Here is a 15,152-nt window from a genome sequence, read left to right on the forward strand (position 1 = left end):
CAGCGAGCGCAGCCATTTCCTGGGCAGCGCCCGTGACCCAGCCAGCACGCAGGCCTAAGAGGAAAAGCTCTTCACTCCAACTCGGGAGCAGGCTGCTAGCTGGACACCGTGTGCGCCGCAGCCCTTCCTGCCTCGCCGCTGTCCCAGAGTCTGGGAGGCCAGCGTCCAGCCACCTACCTGCCGCAGGGCCTCCATCTCCTCGCTGGCCGCCTTCTTCTCCGACGTGCTGCTCTTGAGCTTGGACTCGGCCAGCTCCACTTCGGTCTGCAGCTTGTCCAGCTCGGAGATGACCTGGTCGCGCTCGCTCATGATGAGCTTGTACTCGCTGTACACTGCGTCCCGCTCCTCCTTGTACTTCTCCGATTCCTTGGCGGTCTTCACCTGTGTGGTCCTCAGCTCCGTCAGTTCCGACTGCAGCAGCTCCATCTCCCACTGCAGGTCCTTGTTCTGGGCCGTGGCCTTGTTCAGCTCATGGTGGATCGCCTCGAACCTGAGGAGAAAGGCAGCCAGAACATGGGGGGTGGGGGGTGGAGACCTGCCCGGTCAGCTCTGCAGTGCTGGACAGTCAAGCATGAAGTTTCAAGTGAGGTCATTCTCCGCACCCCCAGGAGGGAAGTCACGGAGCACCAGTGCCCAGGACCAGGAATTTTTCTCCTCCTTTACAAATACCGAAAGTTGAACTGAGGACTTCATGCCCCTGCTCTACTAGGAATAGCAGCAAATGTCTCCCACAGTCAGCTACATGATTATTTTAGTGCTGGAAACACAGCATATGAGAGATAAAAGTGGCCTATCAGTCATTTCATCCCACCACCTCACTTTACAAATACAGAAAGTAAGGAGATGTAGGGGGCTGGCCCAGAGGCACCAGGTTAGTGTGAGAGCAGAGCTCAGCCCTTCCAAGCCAGGCAACCCTGCAAGTTAAGAGCCTGCGGATCTACAGTGGCATTTCTGAAAGTGTGTTCCTAGAACACCCATCCTGCATGGCGCTCCATTAAAAAGAAGGAAAAAAGTATGTTCTTGGATGACTTATGTTTGGGAAACACCGCATTCTGTCTAGTGCTCAGTACCAGCATGAACGCTCTGAGAAGTCCCACATTGCAGACACCTGTGTCTGTGTGCAACGTGGCAATTCCAAAACCTTTTTCTATCCAGAGAACTGTTTTCATAAGAAAGCAATGAGCGCTCCAGGGAACTGGGATTCTGCAGAAATGTACTTTACAGAATACTGTTTGAGACAAGGGCTCACTTCCCTATAAGATACCTTAATTAAAAAAAAAAAAAAATTCTGGAAGAAATGATGCCTAGGACAATTAACTTTGCAATTTGGTAGGTGAGTGACTGACAGAGGGGAGAGGCTTGTGGGAACCCTAAGAAATGAGATGGTCAGAACACCCCAAAGTTGTTCAAGAGAAGAAGATCTTCTCCCAAGACTCACTTGGGTGTCAAGAGTCAAGAAAATCGCCAAAACTGGTTTGGCTCAATGGATAGAGCGTCGGCCTGCGGACTGAAGGGTCCCGGGTTCGATTCCGGTTAAGGGCATGTACCTGGGTTGCGGGCACATCCCCAGTGGGAGTTGTGCAGGAGGCAGCTGATTGATGTTTCTCTCTCATCGATGTTTCTAGCTCTCTATCCCTCTCCCTTCCTCTCTGTAAAATATCAATAAAATATATTTTAAAAAAGTAAAAAAAAAAAAAAAAAAAAAAAAGAGTCAAGAAAATGCTTCCTGGAAAGAAGCACTTTTGATTGGAAAAGCACAATGGCTGTGCTGCTTTTACTCTCTGGACGCCTCTGGGAGCCTTACATATAACTACCCGCCCACAGAGGCCAATGCCCCAGAGCAAAGAAGATGCAACTGGCCCTCGGGCCGCTCTCCACCCTCGGGGCCTGGCTCCTACCTCCGCAGGGAGAGGGCACACTGGTGCTGCAGCTGGATGGCTGTGTCCCTCTGCTGGGTCAGCATGTCCGTCTGCTTCAGCAGGCGCTGGTTCTCCTCCTCCAGCTGCTCCAGGCGGCTCAGGTCCGAGTTGTGGATGGCAACCTTCTCACTGTACCTCTTCCGCAGGGCATCGTAGTCCTTCTTGACCACCTCCAGCTTGTCCATGGCCGTGTCGTACAGCTTGCTGAGGATTTCTGAAGACCCGTTGTGCTTCAACACCTGGGACCAGAGAGTCACACTCACCAGGGGTGTGGGGGGCGGGAGGAAGGACAGACTGACAGGAGGAAGATTCCAGAATTGCCAGGTTGCACACAGACAGGTGTCTGCAATGCGGGACCTCTCAGAGCCTTCACTCTGGTACTGAGCACTCTCACCTCCTGGTGCTGGGGGTAGAACTGCTGACCAGGGAGGGGAGGCCCCGGGAGTCTCAGGTGACTCCACAGCCCTGCAGTCACACTGGGTGACTCATTCATTCGTAAGCATTTGGTAAATAGTGTGCTGAAGGGAGCTACCCAGCAGGCCCAACTTCTCTCCTTAGAAGGGCTGCTTGCAGGTCCACCCTTGGCTGGTGCCTGGGAACCTGAGTGGCAAAGAGTTCTCTACACTGATACAGAACTTTCCCCGGGTGAGAAGAGGGACTCCCAGGGCCTGGAGCAGGTGAACAGCATGGCTCAGGCTGAGCACCCGCTTTCTCCTGGGAGTCTGAAGTCTCAGCACATGCCAGGCAGCAGTGCCTCCGGGGCCAGCCCCCAGGAAAAACCCTGGGCTGGGAGCGTCTCAGGGGCTTCCCTAACACCACTCCACCCGTGCTGTCCCGACTCGGCGCCAGGGCCCTGAGCGTGTCCTGGGACCTGCACTGGTTTCCTCTGGACTTCGCCCCACACACCTCTTCCTTTGCTTATTTTGCTTTGTGTCCTTCCACTGAAATGAACGTTAGCCGTGAGTGGGATTATATGCTGAGTCCTCCTACAAACAAACCTGGGGACCAGCGGGTCTGAGATCCCCCAGCACCAGCACCTGACACGTTCTAGATGCTGGTGATGCCAGACAGGACACAGACAACTGCGGCTTGTGTCCCTCTAACCCTGGAGGAGGGTATGAATGCACAGATGGACAGACAGAGATAAGTAGGTAGATAGAAAGGAAGAGAGAGAGAGACCAAATAAAGTAACTTCCTGGCATAATAAGAACCATCAAAAAAATAACGAATGAAGTAGGCCAGTGGTTGGCAAACTGCGGCTCGCGAGCCTCAGTTTGCCAACCACAGAAGTAGGCTAATGAGCAAGAGAGACCTTTGGAGCAAGTGTGAGAGAGGCTAAGGCCTGAGTAGGTCAATCAAGAACGTGATGCAAATGAACCGCAGCGGCCCAGAGCAGGCCTGGGAGACGGGTGAGCAGCACAAGGGCCCTGCGGCAGGAACACCCAGCGTGTTCTAGGCACAAAGAGAAGGGCAGGACAGAGCGAGGGGAGCCATGCACAGGAGCAGTGGGTTCAAAAGGAGCCTGACAGGCCGCACGGCTTCAAGGCTCACAGCCAAAACTGTGTCCTGAGGGAAAGGGGAACCCTGGGAGAGTTTTAAGCAAGAGAGCAATTACAGGTTCGCTCAGGGCGCTGTTCTAGAGAACGAAAACAAGAAGATGACTCAGGAGGTTGTCAGGGGCCTGCAGACCGCTGAGGTCGTCAGGGGAGCCGCTAGCGCACGTCACTCCACCTCCCGGCTTTCAGTTTCCTTACTCCTCAAATGATAGGTCTGAACCAGAAAAGCCTGCTTAACCGTGCAAGCTCCAACAGTCCAGGCATCGCCTGGTCCTTCAGCGTGGACCCCGGGTTATCAGATTGCGGCGGCCAGAGAACCAGAACCTGGAGCTAGTGCACACAGGCACGCCTCCTCTTACTGCACGTCGCGGTGGTGTGTTCTCTTACAAACTGAAGGCAACACCCCTGCCGGCAAAGAGACACGGCTCGCGGCATTGCGTTGATCTGGAACAGAACCTGCGATATCTCCGAGCTACCCTGGGCAGGGTTAGCCCTCCATGAATATGATTCGCATGAAATACCCAGGAAGGGTTCATGAGCGACCAGAACCACAGAGGCCAGGAACAGGAGCGTGTCCCTGAGACACCTAAGCATTAGCTCTGGGACTGCAGACTAACGCAGAGGAAGGGAACCTCAGGAATCAGCTCACTTGGGGCTTTTAGTCTTTTTCCTTTTTTGAAAAGGAAGGAAGGAAGGAAGGAAGGAACGGGGGGAGGGAGGGAGGGAGGGAGGGAGGGAGGGAGGGAGGGAGGGAGGGAGGGAGGGAGGAAGGAAGGAAGGAAGGAAGGAAGGAAGGAAGGAAGGCTCCTTCCTTCAAAGGAAATCTTACAAGGACACCAAAATACAAAACTCCTCCAGTAAGAGGTTCCCTGCCAGTTAAAATCTCCACCGCTCTGCACAAATGGCTCGCTGTGCAGAAGGACCCACACGGAGAAACAGCCGGAAAACTACTCCACCCGCTAAAGCCCTTTCTTAAAACTATCAATGAATCTCTTCCAAACATACAGAAAAGCACAGCAAATAAAAGAACAAAATTCTAAGTACCCGCCACTTAGCTCTAATCTCAACATCTCGTCGTGTCAAACTGATTTTCAAAGAAATACAGTATTACTGGTGTTGCTAAAGCCCCCAACGCACCCTGCTCATCCCATCGCCCTCTCCTCCTCTCCCCTCCCAAGGAATTGCTCCCCTAAACTTGCTGCCGACCCTCTCCACGTGGGCGCAGTGTTATCTGTGCTTCTCTAAGGGCATCGTGTGTGCTTCCTTTACTTGACGCACCTCTGAGATTGAGTGGAGTGGTGCAGGCAGCATCTCACTGTATGAAACCACATTCTTTCTTTTCTGTCTGATGAACATTTACGTTGTCTCCATTTATTTTGGGGGAGGTGAGTTCTGTGGGGTTTTTGGCTGTTATAAACGATACTGCCATGAACACTGTTGCACACATCTGCTCTCCCACACCTGAGGGATTTCTCTCTAGCAGCAGAGCAGCCCTGTATTGGGTATCAGGACGTGGACTTTTTCACACCTTCTGGACAACATCACATTGTCCACCAACATAGGATCTACCAGCTGTGGGCAAAGTTCTGAGAGTCACCGTCCTCAACACATCCTCACCAAGACTTCATACTGTCAGATTTTTCTTTTAGTTTTTAATTGTGATAAAACTGTCTTAACCATTTTGCACATTTTTAAGTGCACATGTCAGTAGTGTTATGTATAGTCACATTGTTGTGCAACCAGTTTCCAGAACTTTTCATCTTGCAAAACTGAAACTCTGGGCCCGTTAAACAACAACTCCTCACCTCCCCTTCCCACAGCCCAGGAAACCACCACTCTCCTCTCTGTTTCTATGACCCTACAATAGGTACACCTCACAGAAGCAGAGTCATACACTATCAATCTTTCTGGGACTGACTGATTTCATTCAGCATAATGTCCTCAAGGCTCATCCGTGTTGAAGTTTGTGACAGAATTTCCTTCCTCTGGAAAGACAAGTGATATTCCACTCCATGTGTGTAGTGCGTTTTGTTTTTCATTCATTGACAAGGACTCCTGGGCTGCTTCTACCTCTTGGCTATTGTGAAACAGTCAGCTGCTTTGAAGTATTGCCAATCTCATGGACAAAAAAAAAAAAGATTTCTTATTTTTTTAACTTGCATTCTGATTACTAAAAGGACAGAGCAGCCCTCCTTTTAGTGACTATACACATTTTCTCTACCTCTCTCTCTTCCTTTCTTTTTTTTTTTTTTTTTGTAGCATTTATTTTTAGATTCCAGGTACTAATTCTTTCCTAGTTATATTTATTACCAATATCTTCTTCCAATATGTGGCTCTTAAATTTTCTTGTAGTACCTTCACTATACTAAACTTCCACATTTTAATACTGTAAAAACTATCAATCATTTCCATTATGGTTTGTGCTTTGGCAGTGTTTTTTTTATTTTTTTTAAAAAATATATTATATTGATTTCAGAGAAGAAGGGAGAGGGAGAGAGAGCTGGAGAAACATCAATGATGAGAGAGAATCATTGATTGGCTGCCTCCTGCATGCCCACACTGGAGACTGAGCCCACAAACCGGGAATGTGCCCTGACTGGGAATCGAACCATGACCTCCTGGTTCATAGATGAACGCTCAACAACTGAGCCACATCGGCCAGGCTGGCAGTTTTATTTCAAAAGTTCTTTCCTTCCTACCTTGAGACCAGGAAGGTATTCTATTATTTTTATTGAAGTATTAGTTTACTTTTTGCATTTAAATCTTTGAACTACGTGGAATATGTTTTTGTGTATGGTAAGAGATGGAAATACAACATTATTCTTTTCCATGAGTCCCCAGACAAATGAGAACCGGGTCCCTGAGTGCAAGACAAAGTGAGATACCTGAACCTGTCTGAGCACAGGCAATGATGGCTAGAGGACACTGAGGACATCGCCTGACACAGTGCCCATCACTGAGCGATGAGGAGGGTGCCCAGGAGACGTGTGCCCACACAGAGCCAGTGGAGAGCTCTCCTGGCTTCCGGGTTAACCAGTGCCTTCTACTCACATCTGGACAAGTCCAGCTTCTCGGACGGATTGCCCTGACTTGTGAGCAGTACCTTGAATGTTTCGATTAAAAATCATTTCGCCAGGCCTGAGTGGGTCAGTGGTTGAGCACTGACCCAAGAACCCAGAGGTCACCAGTTCGATTCCCAGTCAGGGCACATGCCCAGGCTGCAGGCTCAACCCCTAGTAAGGGGCGCACAGGAGGCAGCCGATTGATGACTCCCTCATCAATGATGTTTCTATCTCTCTCTCCCTCTCCCTTCCCCTCTGAAAGCAATATATATATATATATGTCATTTTAAATTTTTTACTCTCTAAATATCCCCTAAGCCAGGTAAGAACCCCAATGTCTCCAAAGGAGTCAAGTGGTTTCTGCAGAACAAAGGCACTGCTGCCATTCCCAGAGTTCCCACAAGGTGGCAGCCCTGCGCAGACCAGGCAAATGCTCTCCTGCAGTCCCACCTTTCAAGTTTCATTAAAAATAAATTTTAAAGGCGGCCTCGAAATGACACAAAGACATTGTTCGGGCGTTAGCCAGCAGAGCCCACCCCACCTCCACGGTAGAATTCGCGACCTACACCTTGGCTTGACCTTCCTTCACGGGGAAATAGTCCCCCAAATGCCCTAACCGCGAGGAGCTTGGACCTCGCTGCATGGCAACCCAAAAACCAACAGGGCAGGTGGGTCACCAGGTCCCAATGAGACAGGGTTGATCAGGGAAAATCCCAGAACAGACCCAGGGATCCCCTCTGAGGCTTACCCCACCTGTGATAACATGGTGGGATCCAGGACCTGGGGGGCCAGGGGAATCAGGCCGATAACCTGTGCTGTTTGGGCCAGGACTCCAGCCATTCCACCAGTGGAAACTGCACGAGAAGGCCTGCCTGAAGGTCTTGCCTATTGTGAGTTGAAACCGACCTTCCCCAACGTCTAACCTCTAGCTCCCAGCCAGCCCGGAGTCCTGCAGAATAACCCTTTCCCACAGAACAGGTTCCTGGGCCCCAAATACGTCTCAACTTTTCTCTAGAAGAGGCCTTAGGACATGCCTGTGCCAAGGTAATCGAACGCATCTGAAGAAATCTGGGGAAAGCACAGCCAAAGTTAACTCCAGAGAATTCAAAAAAACCATCCCATTAGTCTAGGATTTTTTCCGTTTTATCATTAGACTAGAGGCCCGATGCATGAAATTCATGCAAGGGGCTCAGCCCTCGCAGGCCCGGCTTCGTCCGGTAGGTCATTTGGCTGTCCAGTCTAATTAGCATATTATGCTTTTATTATTGTAGATTATGTTCGTAGTAAGAAGTTGCACATGTGCATACACACACACACACACACACACACACACACACACACACACACCAATCCAATGCTCAGCTTCCCAGCCAAGGCTATACTGGAAGTCCAAATGAGAGAGAATTGAAACTGGGCCCAGAATTCTCAAATGAGAATGCAGTGAACTTCTCGTCTCGGGCAAGCAGCAGTCTAGAGATGCCTGCCCTCAAGATGGTGCGGAAGGGGCCTGGGAGGCGGGGTAGCAGTGTCACTAGGGAGGCACAGAGCCGGAGTCTGGGTTCATCCACACGGCTGCAGCCGCAGCCTGAGCAGCTCCCCACAAGGAGCCCACACAACTGCCCTACCCTGGTCAGAAACGCATTTTCTCTGGGCCCCTCTGTGAGGCTATGAAACTCCTTTCCTGGGATATCTGGAAAAAGTTAACTTTTATGAATCACCAAAGAAGCAAGTATATTTAAAGGAAGGGGTCAGAGCCAGGAAGTGCAGAGAGAAGTCTCCTGAGGCCTTATACATTTCCCAAATAAATTGGCAGAATCTACTGATAGAGAACAGCAATGCTTTGGACCCTGCAATTTTACCTCTAAGAATCAAATTTCATCACACATGCAAAAGGGAATGCAAGGACATATGTAAGTGTGTCACCAAAAAAAGCATTTGTAATAGGGAAAGTAGACAACCATTCTCAGCACATGCAGAGGGGGCTAATAAGTTATTGACAACTAAACTGTGTAATATCTTGTTGGATGTTCCAAACTTACAGAAAATATAAGCAGACCTATGACATATTATTAGATTTTTTAAAAGCAGATAATAAAAACAAAGTTTTGCATGTTTAGCAGGACAGAAAGTGTCCCCAGGGGTGTATCCCTACGGTTCAGAGAGGTCAGTCCACTCCAGGGGGGAGCCTGGGGTGGAGGACACTGCACTGTAGTCTGCGGTTCTCTTCTTTTCTTACCGAAGCATACACGTTGCTGTGTAAAGTACGATGACGTAAAAATACCCTCTACGCTGCGCCCCCACCGAAGCTTAGCAATCTCTGCCCAGGAGCTATGGACATTTTTGACCCAAATGAGAATTCAAGTGGTGCATTCTGACTGAAAAACCCTGGAAATGGCATTGCCACGCTGCAAACACACACACACACACACACACACACACACACGCATGCACAGACCACCTGTCTGCTGCTCGCAAGTGGGAGAGGGCCCAGGCCCCTGCCTGTGGCGCCGCACCCCCACCCCCACCCCCACCCAGGGCTGCCTCATTTCCTCGGAGATAAATCATGCAGAGGGCTGGGAGCCCCACAAATCCCTCAAGCAAACAAGCAAGTCAAACAGCACCATTTACCCCGCAAGGGCCTCTTCAAGTGAACAAGGCGTGGGAGGAACCAGGCAACAAAACCGGCCTTGTCCAGCAAGGGCAACCTTTGCCCCCAGGCCCGTGGGGAGGAAACCTGGGCCTCCCCGTGTTCCCGGCTTCCTCAGCTGCTGACCTACCAAGGCCGGAGCTTTACTCAGCCAGGCACCTACCCCGGACCTGGTTAAGGTGAGGAGGCCCAGGCCGGGGCAACAGGTGGCCTGGCAGCTCGGAGGTCCACCCCAGCTGTGCCTCCTCTCCTGGTGGGGGTCCCAAGGTGGCACATGGTAAGGGGCACCGGTCCCGCTGAACAGAACTGGGGAAACTCACTGACCACTATAATAAACGACCCCCTCCAAGGGTCACAGCTGTGGGAAAAGAAAGAACAAGAACGGAGGAGGGGTGGGGGGAAACGTTCCCTGCCATTTGTGGGAAGAGCAGGAAAGGGGGGAGGGGGTCATCTCAGGCTGGCTGTCTGCACAGCCATGAAAGGCCTAAGGCAGTGGTCGGCAAACTCATTCATCAACAGAGCGGCAAACTATGGCTCGCGAGCCACATCTGGCTTGCGAGCCGCAGTTTGCCGACCACTGGCCTAAAGGAAGACAGGGATTGGGAGGCAGGAAATTTTTGCCTCATGAGGGCTGATTTTTTTTTTTTTTTTTTTATGACAAGGCGATGGAGTCTTTTTATTTTGAGATATAATTCACAGACCATACAATTCGCCCTTTAAAGTGCCCAATTCAGTGGTCTGGGGTACAGTCACAAAGTTGTGCAGCAAAGAACATTTTCATCACCCCAGAGAGAAACCGATCCCCATTAGCAGACACTCTCCATCCTCCCATCCCTCAGCCACTCTCTGTCTCCATAGATTTCCCTGTTCCAGACATTTTCTGTGGATGGAATCATGTAATACATGGACTTGATCTTGTGACTGACCCTGTGCCTGACTCCCCACCGCAGTCATCCTTACCTGCCTCACGCACTGGGTTTCTGCAGAGGATTTCTGTTGGGGTAAAATGGTTTGCCTCTAAACAACTGAAAACGCACAGTCTTAACCCTTTGCTCTAGGAAGCTCGTGGACATGCAGGGAAATTCAATGCATTCAGCATGGCACTAGCCATGGGCTGGCACAGCACTTTCTCCTTGTGCCTCACTTCGTCCCTAAAGCAGTGCTCCCCTCCTCCTGGGCTTGCCTTCCGACCTCACAAAGCCAACCATCTGTGGACACAGAACATGCCACCAGCCCTGCCATGTCCCTGGGCAGCTGGGCAGTTCTGAGAGGAGAAGGGGCCACCATCACTCACAGCAAGCCAGGCTCTAACTGGCCTGCCCCTCATGCCTTTGTCCACGCGAAACAAGAGCTGAGCAAAGCAAAGAAACTAATTTGTAACGCAGAGAGCAGCAAGAGCAATAGGCCACATGCCCACCAAAATAACGATGATAACCACTCCATCTCGTATTTGCACAGGGCTTTAAAGTTTCCAAGCTTCTCCAACTGCAATCTCATGGGATCCGTACAAAGGAAAGAAGCTACAGCCCCCAGCCCCCCAGCCCCAGAGTAAGTCTAATTCCCGGTACACACTGCATAGCGCCTCCTTCTTGGTAGCCCTTGCAACATTCGTAATGATACACGGGTACCTGGGATTATTTTATTAACATGTGTCTCCTCCAGGGGACTGAAGAGTCCAGAGAGCAAGGCCTGAGTGTTTGCTCACATATCCCAGGGCTTCACATGAGGCAAACCCTCCAGAAATACTTGCTAAATTATCAGGGGGGCGGATGGATGGCTGGGGCAGGGGGGGTGAGCGACCTGGGCCTGCACCCAGCACCCAGCACCCGGCCCACTCTACCTGCTGCTGCTGGGCCCGGAGGTCGCCAATCTCCTTCTGGTCCTCTTCGTGGAGCCGCTTCATGTCCTCCCAGGACTGCTGCAGCAGGTTCCGCTCCCGCAGCAGCTGCCCGTTCTCCCGCCGCAGCGTGTCCACGTCGTCCTTCAGCTGGGTCTGGTCGCTCAGAAGCCGGCTGTGGAGTGTGCTGAAAACCCCCCCACAATGAGCCCCAGACAGCCTCCACCCCCACCCCCACTCCAGGCATCACCAGCCCCTCCCGGGCCCCTTATACCAATAGACCAGCCGGGAACCACAGAAGCTGGGTGCCCAGCGCTCAGGGACAGACAAAAGCCTGCTGTCAGCCAGACGCCAGAAGGACCCAGACCACTTGTTAAAAACCTGACACCAACAAGGGTGCATAGACAAGGGGGGCTACCTGGGAATACCTGGCACCACCACGTCCTGAGGTACTTAGGTCTGAGCAAATATCAGCAGGTGGGCAGGCAAGTACCCTCAGAGGGGCACCAGGAGACCAGGAGGGAGCATGCCGCATCTGCCTCTCCTGTGGCAGGAGCCACAGCAAAGCCCTGGACAGCGACCCAGAATCCAGGGATCTATCTGCCCAGCCCCCTGAATCCCCTTCTCCATCACTGCTGACCACCCTGCTTCTGAGGCTGCAAAGATGGTATGAAAGGTTAAAAGCCTCACTTCGTGCTTGGGAAAACTGAGGCAAAACCCACTTGCTGAAGGCACACTCTGGCCACATGGAAGAGGCAGGACTAGAACCAGGAGGCCTGGTTCCAAGTCCAGAAATGAGGAAGGGTAAGAGGCAGCCATTCAAGAATGCCGGAGTCCTTGCCAGGCAGGCCTCACTCACTGGTAGAAGTCGGTCTCCTTGGCCACTTCCTCACATCTCTTCAAGGCATTGGTGTGCTGGTTCTGCAGACTCTGCAGGTCCGACATGGCCCGCACACACTGGATCTTTAGCCTTTCGTAGTCAGGGTTCAGCCTGTGGTAGGGCCTAGCCCAGACAGCAAATGGCACCGTGACCACACTGACAAGGAATGTCTCTTCCCCCGAAGCCGTGTCCTAGGTCACCCCAGCCCAGTGGTTCCCAAATACCAGTCTCCTACGCACCACAACCACCAAGATGCGTGTTAAGTTCAGATGCCCTGGCTGCACAAAGGCCAACAAAATGAGAATCCCCAGGATGGAGGGACCCTCAGCTGCCTGAGCTCCCTGCATGGGCCTGAAGAGCTGAGAATGTACCATATAGGAGCTTCTGGGAGACCTTGTGACAGGCCTATGCACACAGTGGGTCCCCCAGAAACCTATGATGAGTTTTCTTCTCTCTTCAGACCAGTGATTCTCAATCTTGGGTATACATTAAAACCCCCAGGCCAACTATGTCAGCACCCTGGGATGGGAATCAGACATCAGAATTTTTTTGTTTAAACTTCCCAAGGGATTCCAATGTGCAGCCATAGCTGAGAAAACTGGTAGGGTGCAGTTTTTCCAGGACCTGCAGCATTGAAATCACCTGGGAACTTGTTAGAAATGCAAATTGTCGGGCTAGCCCCAGACTTCCTAGATCAGACACTAGGGAGGGCAGGCTAACTAGCAATCTGTGCTTCAACAGTAAGGCCTCTGGGACTGCCCTGCTTACTCGAGTTTGAGAACCCCTGCCCTAGAGCAGACATCAGCAACCCTTTTCTGTAAAGGGCCACACTTTAGATTTGGCTGGCCACACGGTTGCTGTGGAACCACACACTCTGCCTCGGTAGCATGAAAGTAGCCATGGACAACATGCACACTGGCGCACCGTGTCTTCACGGCCCTGCCTTTGTGCCATCTGATTGGGGCATTTCCTCATCAGAGCAACCTCAAGGAGCAGGCTTGCAGCCCGACATTCCCCCAAGAGGAATCTTCCTTGGAACAAGGCACACACTCTGATGCTCCTAAAGGGAAGAAGCTAAAACACTGAGGACCCCTCCAGTATCTCCTGAGAGGATAAACCACTCTGCATCCCTCCTCCTCCTCCATGAAGCCCCCCTGGATCATGCAGGTGGGTAAGGCCTCTCCCTCTGCCCCAACCCTTGGACTGCTCTTTCCTGGCAACAGAAGCAATAAAGATTGTCTTCAAAACAAAGAAGCTAGGTGGGATATATTCTTCCTAATATACATACATAACAGGATATAATGAATGTGTTTGCATGCCACATAAAGATCCACCCAATAGGAGACAGGCTGGGGCCTTCTGGGAGACAGTGGCACATGCACACACACAGACACACACAGAGACACACACACAGACACACACACACACACACACACACACACACACATATACACGAGACATCACGGTCAGGGGCCAAATGTATAATAGACACACCCACATCTTTCAGTCCTCGAGTTGTGTGACTCAGGCCATGGGCTTCAATTTCCATTTGGAAGAAGCACAACAAGCCTGTGCCTCTCCCCCTTGGAGCTAAGGACCCCCTGGTGGGGAGGGGATGGTGATGGTACCAGGATAAGAACCCTTGCCCTTTGGCAGGTTGATGAGTGTTGGGCAGGGGAGCTGGCTGATCTCTACCTCTTGTCAAAGGTCGTCCCGTGAGTGGCGAAGGCCAGGCGCTTCCGCAGTTCATTCCTCTCTCGGGTCATCAGCCGCAGCTGAATGGAGAGGTTCTCCACCTTCTCATTCACTTGGCGGTCAGTGAGGAGGGGCGGTGGGGACGGTGCCTTCCCGGTGGTTCCTGGCAGGAGGGAAATAATAAAGTGAACTGGCACTTGGAGAAAGTCACCAGCTGCCAGGCACCGTTCTGACTCTTGGCTTGCATTACTTACGCCCAACGGCCCTACCAGGTGTATCCTGTTAGCATCGCCCTTCAGAGATGACAACACCATGTCAGAGAGTAAGAGACGAAACAAAAACAAAGCTCAGGCAGTCCCCGAGCCTCCCAGCACTCACCGCCCGCTCTCCTGGCCCTGGCTGAGAACCCCGAGCACCTCCACTCTTCCCAACCCCACCAGGACACCTCCAGGATCAACTGTTTCAGCCCTAATCCTCGCATCCTCGCCTAGTCTGGAAACAATAACTATCACCCACCCCTGGGCATGGAGAGGCCCATCTGAGCCCTGAGCAGAGCAGAAGCTATGGCCTGAGGAGGAAGGTCCAGTTGGAACCCAGTGAAGCTCCAAGGACCAAGGTGACTGGCTCCAAAGCTGGGCCCAAGGGCTGGTCCCCATCCTCCCCTGACCAGGGCTGGACACTTTATACAGCTCCCTTCTCTGAGCCATCCAACTGCCTGAAGGACATGCCGAACAGCCCAGGTGTGCGGGCTTGGAGGGCTGTCAGGGAGAGCAGCCCACAGTTAACTGTGACGTGATGCAGGTAAGTCGTGGGGGCTCTGGGGGTCCAGCCCACATCAGGCCCTCAGCACCTGGGCCAGGACGAAAGTGTCCTGAAGGGAACCCCGTGCCTCCTGCTATGACTAGGAACAGTGGCCACTGCCAGCACCTCTGACAAGACCCAAATCCTTTTCTAACAGGACAGCCCCTCACTCAAATGTCCGGGAAAGAGATGAGTCCATGCTGCTTTTATATTTAACTCTGTCCATGTGTTCACCTGAGATGGCCTCGACCCTCAGGGAGCCAAGGTAGGGTCAGGAACTCAGAGCAGCCTTCCCATTTCATGGATGGGACCCAGGAGGCTGACTCACCCCAGTAGCCCTCGAATGTGCAAAGGGCAAATGCATGTCTTCTGACTCTGCCATCCTGACCCCGCACACCCTTAGCGGACCCTTGTTGGCTGGCTGTTCACAAAAACCAAGTGTCCCCACCAAGACAAAAGAGGGGCACCAGGGTGTGGCCTCGCATTTCCCAGGAGTGCCAGGGAGGATGGGGAGCGCCACGCTGTGGTGACAAGCCATACCCTGGTCTGAGGTAGGAGCCTCACGCTCAGCTCAGGTTACCCAACACTGGTACCCCAACCACCTAAATCTAGTACCCCCCCCCCCCGCCCCCGCAAAGTGCATGTTATTTTAAAACCACCACACCCTGCCCCCCAGGACTCCTGTACTCTGGGCCAGAACTCTGGGGTCAGAATGTTCTCTAAAGTGGGGCCCAGATCAGCCCTTCCCATCTTCC

The 15,152-nt window shown here is 52.1% G+C and overlaps 1 protein-coding gene across 3 annotated transcripts in view; it reads right to left on the reverse strand.

Moving 5' to 3' along the window:
* DLG5 (discs large MAGUK scaffold protein 5) overlaps positions 1 to 15,152 on the reverse strand; it is a 114,694-nt gene that overhangs the window by 41,420 nt on the left and 58,122 nt on the right. For all 3 annotated transcript variants that reach the window (XM_080641767.1, XM_080641768.1, XM_080641766.1), the window contains exons 3-7: positions 13,597 to 13,759; positions 11,881 to 12,024; positions 11,025 to 11,208; positions 1,899 to 2,158; positions 178 to 490 (exon numbers count right to left, since the gene is read on the reverse strand). In XM_080641767.1, the coding sequence (XP_080497893.1) occupies positions 178 to 490; positions 1,899 to 2,158; positions 11,025 to 11,208; positions 11,881 to 12,024; positions 13,597 to 13,759 (1,064 nt within the window). The remainder of the gene's footprint in view (positions 1 to 177; positions 491 to 1,898; positions 2,159 to 11,024; positions 11,209 to 11,880; positions 12,025 to 13,596; positions 13,760 to 15,152) is intronic.

Source organism: Plecotus auritus (genome assembly GCF_963455305.1).
Source record: "Plecotus auritus genome assembly, chromosome: 9".
NCBI classification, from domain to species: Eukaryota; Metazoa; Chordata; class Mammalia; order Chiroptera; family Vespertilionidae; genus Plecotus; species Plecotus auritus.